Source organism: Fukomys damarensis, unplaced genomic scaffold, assembly GCF_012274545.1.
Source record: "Fukomys damarensis isolate Sample0158 unplaced genomic scaffold, DMR_v1.0_HiC HiC_scaffold_38, whole genome shotgun sequence".
Lineage (NCBI taxonomy): Eukaryota > Metazoa > Chordata > Mammalia > Rodentia > Bathyergidae > Fukomys > Fukomys damarensis.
The window spans coordinates 65,440,732-65,446,887 of record NW_022900950.1 but is presented as its reverse complement, the minus strand read 5'-3'; the positions used below and the strand labels follow the sequence as shown (position 1 = coordinate 65,446,887).

The window sequence follows — 6,156 nt, the reverse complement described above, 5'->3', positions numbered from 1 at the left end:
ATACTTGTTAAGTCATTTGAGCCTCACAACCCTATGTAGCAGGTACTGTTTTATCATCATTTTATAAATGAAGAAATAGACACAGAAAGTTAAATATCCTGCCCACGGCTGCCCAGCTAATAAGGGGATAGTTGGCCATGCTGTTGGTCACAACTGTGAAGTCTTCTCAAAGTTGCTAATGCACCAAAGATTTTGAATTACTCAATCATCATCATAACAGTATATATGTGCTCTAAATGATAGTCTCAAATTAATTCAAGAATAAAGGAGCCAAATTAATCATATTGAATATTACTTTTAAAATATTTTGTTATACCAGAGCTGTATCCCTAAAATATTTTGCTAAACAAATTAAAGAACAGTTACTTTAGGGGCCAGGGATCTAGCTTAGTGGCACCAAGCCTGCCTTGCAAGCACAAGATACCGAGTTCAATCCCTAGTACCACCCAACATAAATAAATACATACATATATACATACACAGTTACTCTGGCAAAAACTATGAGTACAGAAATTAGTTTTGCTGTTTCAAATTTGACATCACTAATATTTAGTAGTAAAGATACAATATTTTAAAGACTCTCTCCTAAAACTCAAGCTGGTTTCTTGTTTTTAATGAAAATATTCATAAAACATTCTTCCATAAATATCATTGCTGATTTCACCCCAAGTGTTTTTACTCATGATCTGAACTCAGATTTAGAATTGCTGTTGGAAGATGTTCTCAATCAAAGCCAATTTGTGCAGTTCAATAGTTTGAGTAACACAAAACACTGTTTTTCTACTTGTATACACTGTGCAAGAAAATTCAAAAACATGTCATACACAGAAGCTTTGACCTTAGGAATTTAGTCTAGAATTATTTTATTTAAACTCTTATGAAAGGGGTCTGAGTAATTAGAGTGATCATAATTTAAGTAACTTTTTCAACCAGGAAAAAGTATATGAATTTCAAAAAAATACAAATTTCAGAAGCTATCACGAAAGGCTGAAAGACTTGAAAAACATAGCCAACTGATTTAGTTTGGCTTTCCCACTGAATTGCCAGCATTTTTTTTTAGCTCCATAGTCTCAATAATTACAACTACTACTTATTCAAGACTCAGACCACACAGCCATCTCATTTATGCTTTTTTGAGTGCAAAGAGAAACACTATGAAGTAAACACTGTAACAGATTCAGTGTCTTTAATGAGTTTAATGAAAACAACCAATTTTCTTATTCATCTCTAAACTGTCTTATTTATATCTTGCACATGTGCTGTTTTGTAGCTGAAAACTTCTAGGAAAAACTACTAGCTCTAAAGTCCTGATAAAGCCTCACTCATCTCACATGTCTTAGAATCATTTCCTCCATAGATGCCAAATCCCATTATGCTACTTTCTTCTGTACAAAACTGAGATTAAGATTAGCTGTCTAGTTAGCATTAGAAAAACTACTAAAATGCACTGTGACATGCGAAACTAGTTCAGTAATTTGCCTAGAGTATTTACAATATAGGAAAAAATTATTTGAAAACAAAGACAGAAGTTAACGATGGGAAGGAAACCTCCACAAACTTAGACTATCACTTATTTGATAGTATCTGTTACTTTAAAGACGTTATTTCCACACTTTCCAAAAAAAAGCAGATTTTCTTCTAAGCCTGCCAAAGGTAACACCCTCATTAAGCCTCTTTATTCCAATTAGCCTTAACCTCTTCCTGAAGGCAATCAACACTTCAGACTTTCAAGGTACACCTACTAAGCATCAGATCCCATGGCCTTGGGCTCTTATATGAGTTTACGCTCTGGAGGGGATAAATGCCATGGAAATGGCAAATTTTACAAAGGCTTTTGTGACAGGAGAGAAAATCTTTTAGCCCAGTCACAGAAGATCAAAGGTGGCTTTCTGCAGAGGGTGACACACAGCTCTCAGTTAGAAGGTAAACGCTATGAAGGTAAGGAGAAAGGTATAGAAGGGAGCAGTCCACACTCATTTACAGAGCCACAGGCTCGAGACTCCAGTCATTTCCCCAAACTGGAGTCTTCTGGGTCACTTAGGGATTCCATTTAGGGATTCTTGGGGAGGACCCAGGAGTCTGCAGTTGTAGGAGTCCTTATGAACTGGCAACTTTGGGAAAGGCTGTCAGTTGGGAATGGAAGGGTTTTAGGCAGGAACTTGCTTGGGGTTCACTTTCTGCTTCAGGCAGCAGAGTGGAGACAGTCCAACCCACCTAGTTCTGGCATCATCTAATTTGACATTTGGCCACATTTGATATAATGTCACCATCTATTCTTTTTATATTCTTTTTAAAAAATGGCATGTCTGTCTCCTCAAATGATTAAGCCACATGAGAGGCAAGGTTGGGCACAAGTTTCCCATTCATCCTGCAGAATATCTACATTCTGCTAAGTCTCTTAAAAAAAAAATGTAAATTTATTTGGGGAGAGTATGGCTGCCTCAAATGCATTTTATCCATCATTTCAGGAGAGCTGTATCTTTTACATTAGTCTTCATTAGGCTTTCTTGGTACTCCCTGATAATGACTTGCCTATAAATCCATTTTGTATGAGTAAATTGGTCTTGACACCACAATTTTTCCCATCACTTGGCTCAAGTAATTTTAAGTTTTCATTTTTAAATTGGGTAAGGCAGAAGGAGCAATTCTGACAATTATGACTCTTGAACCACAAACTTGGAAGAGGAAAAAGACATCCCTTCTTTGCAGGGTCACCTTGGTAAAACTTCTCCCTTCAAAATTAAAGCCACAGCTGCCCTCTCTGACTCTTGTCCCTCCCTGACGACTACTCAGGATTGATTTAAATGACCTATTTTCATAAGTGGCTATTAAGTCAAAGGCAGTATATTTTCTGTCAGAAGCCAAGAGGTCTAATATGAGAACAGTCATAAACTGCCCTGCAGATAATTTTTTTTTTTAAGTGGGGGAGGATAAAAAATTTTGTTCATTCAATAATATACTGATTCATGAGCAGTTCAAAGACACCTGCAAGGTGGAAAGCGGAACCAAGGCTTGACCCCAACGCCCAATCCCTTTGAAAGTTACCTACAGTTGCCTTTTTGGATTTGTCAAGATTCCCCTGTTAAATCTGGGGAATGGCCACAATGACAATGAGAGCTTGTGTTGGAGTTAAAGCACTGCAAGACAAAGTACTATACATTAGCCTGCAAAACTTAACTGTCAGACAGAAATGTATCTGATGTGATTTTGAGCTGTGCTATTAATATATGAAAATCCTTATTTCTAGGCAATGTTTACCTGTAAATGTTTACCCACCATAGAGTATTAACAGTTGAGGGTGAAGTAAAATTTGAAAAGCAAAAATTTACAAGAAGACATATTACAACTCAAGTAAATGCAGCACTGGACTAGTCTATCACTATCTGAATGGGGGCATCACACAGCCAGAAGAGCTTTCTAAACAGTTCGGTTCTGAGACAGTAGAGTGCCTTTGAATGCTTCATGCCAATTTTTTTCCTCCCTAAGCAGGAAGATTACTTCCTTTCCTCTTCCCAAGGGCCAAGTGAGTCCCTTCATAGCTTCTCTTCCCATTCTCAGCCACAGCCCTTCTCAGGCTGTTTTGTCATTTTCCTGTTTGCCAAGCAGCCTCCCAGTATGGGCTCTAAATGACCCTAGGACAGGCAATGTCTTACTCATTTAGTACCACCCATCCCTAAGCAGACTGTCCAGATCTGTCTGTGGAAAAGCCATGCAAGGCCAGTGCCCAAAAAATCTGTCCAATCCCCTACCTGCTCCTGCTTACCCAAACCATGGGCATAGGCACTAGTGTAGGATAATGCACATACTTCAACAGCTACCAACCTTGAATCATCTCTATTACTGACCACTAAATAACAGAAGAAGGGAAGATAGAAACACTTTTAGGTCGTTCAAAAAAAATGTGGCACCCAAGTCTACAGAGATGTCTGTTGGCATGCAGATTCCTACAGTCCACTCAGGCAAGAAGCACTGCAGTTTACATTTTATAAAGTCCCGCAGAACATTCCAATAAGCCACTGACTCTCAAGGAGAGGTAATTTTTATTGCCCATGCTCAGGAGCATTTGGAGATGTCTAGACATTCTGAACTGTCATGACTTAGGAGGGTGGTGCTACTGCTATCTAGTGGACAGCGGCCAGGGACGCTGCTAAACACCCTACAATCCCGCAGGACAGCCCTCCACAACAAAGGATCATGTGGCCCCAAAATGTCGATTCACACTGAGAAATGTTGCTTTAAGTGCTAGTAAAAACGAAAAAAAGAAAAATGTTCTCTGGTCTTAAAGCAACAAGAAGTTTTAAAGAAATCTTCGAATTATAACAAATGAGAACCAGTAGTTGCATTCTAACCAGATGATGGGATATAAATTAGCTCTCCATATTGATGGGCTTTTTATGGATTCAGCCAAATGGAGACCAAAAATACTAAAAAAAAAATTTCAGTAGATCTATCACAGTTATATCTGTACTGGACATGTAAACACTTTTTGGTCCATGAACATAGTATTAAAAATGATTTAAATTATATGGGAGGACGTACATTTATGTAATTATGCCATTTACTTGAACTTGAGAAACCGTAGTAGATTTTAGTACCTACAGAGGGTTCTGACATTAATTCCCCTCAGATACTGAGGAACGACCATATAACTTACTAGGAATATTTTATTCTAACATACAAAGATTCTGAAAAACTACGGTTAAAATCTTGATGAGGTTGCCATTCGAACAAAGCGATTTCTACTCCTAACATGAAAGTGGTCAGTTAGTTTCTCATTTCTCACGGTTACAGTTCTCTCAGATGACTAAAATCTATTAGTACCATTCTAAAAGGAGAGAATAATCCAGGTGATACAAATGTCTTTCAGGAATTCTGGTATCTACTAAGTCACTGTTCAGTGAGAGAACACCTATGCAGCAAATAAGGTACTCACTTGGGAGGCAGGAAACCTCAGTTCTAATTCCAGCTCTGCTACTTAAAATTGGTTGTGTGACTTGAGTAACTCATTTCACCTCTCATGGCCCCAGGTTCCTCATGAGCAAAATAAGGGAGTTACGCTAGATGACCATGGAAGTCTCTTTCTGCTCTAACACTCAGCCTATGCAAACTTCAGTAACACACACACTCACACCCCTCTGAAAATTGTACACAAAATGCAAGCAAGCAAGCAGAATTGCCATACATCACTATCAATAATAATAATAATTCCAAAGAGAGGCAATGCTTTTACTAGTTTTATGTGTAAAGTGTTAACAGTAGCTCCTAAGTTTCTAGTGAAACAGGCACAAACATACATGAATGATGTAAACTACTAAAACTTTTTGTACAAAACCATCTGGCAACGTCCCTGCAGCTCTTAAGGCTCTATTAGAAAAGAGTATCTAATGATCACACTTCTAAGAATCCAGTTCAAGGAAATATAGTAAGACTTATCAAATTATTATCTCATATGCTAAAATGAGGCCAAAACTCAAAATAACCTAAATGTCTTACAGGTGGGACCTACACTATGATGAAAAAAGTCAACCAAAATAAGAAACAAAATTAGAAATGTTTAGGAAGAGTTGTTACGTGCACATGGGAAATTTAATAAAACAGGTACTCTGCCAAAGTAGAAGCTAGTACATACATCGGAAAAAGACGGGGTGCAAAGGTTCAGTAACTATTCATTCTTCACCAGTATTCTGCATTTTCAATTCTTCTGCAACAATCATATATCAATTATAAAGGAGGCTGGGGCTGAGAAGACAAATTAAGTATCAACGTTATCTGCAGCATCTTAAAAGTCACCCCCCCATGCACACGCACACATAATCACAATCATACACACACGCGCTCAGAAAACTTGCGATAAGAACTACACGACCTCACAATTCGGTAAGAAAAGCTAGCTCTTAATTCCTAGGGTTAGGCTCAACCACCCCTATGGAGCGGAGGCCCAGCAATTTCCTAGAGCCCGCGAAAGCAGACGAAGCCTGCGGCAGAGTTCGCGTCTGTTTCCCGCCAAAGCCCCGGGTGGCGTTGGGTTTCCCGGGGAACTTCCACCACCAGGAACGGTCCAGGAAGCCAACTCCGTTCCGAAGAGGCCGGGCCGGTGCAGCTCCTCGCAGCGCGGGCGAGGCGCCTTCCACCACAGGCGTGATTCGGGGTCTCGCG

At 39.1% G+C, this 6,156-nt stretch overlaps 1 protein-coding gene across 3 annotated transcripts in view; it reads right to left on the bottom strand.

The window, feature by feature from the left end:
* Lsm6 (LSM6 homolog, U6 small nuclear RNA and mRNA degradation associated) overlaps window positions 1-6,156 on the bottom strand; it is a 14,128-nt gene that overhangs the window by 7,722 nt on the left and 250 nt on the right. The window contains exon 2 of one of the 3 annotated variants that reach the window (XM_010610926.3): window positions 5,630-5,739. The exons of 1 other annotated variant lie outside the window; for it this stretch is intronic. In XM_010610926.3, the coding sequence (XP_010609228.1) occupies window positions 5,630-5,631 (2 nt within the window). In that variant the 5' untranslated portion in view covers window positions 5,632-5,739. The remainder of the gene's footprint in view (window positions 1-5,629; window positions 5,740-6,156) is intronic. One more of the 3 variants, XM_010610927.3, reaches the window with a different exon arrangement.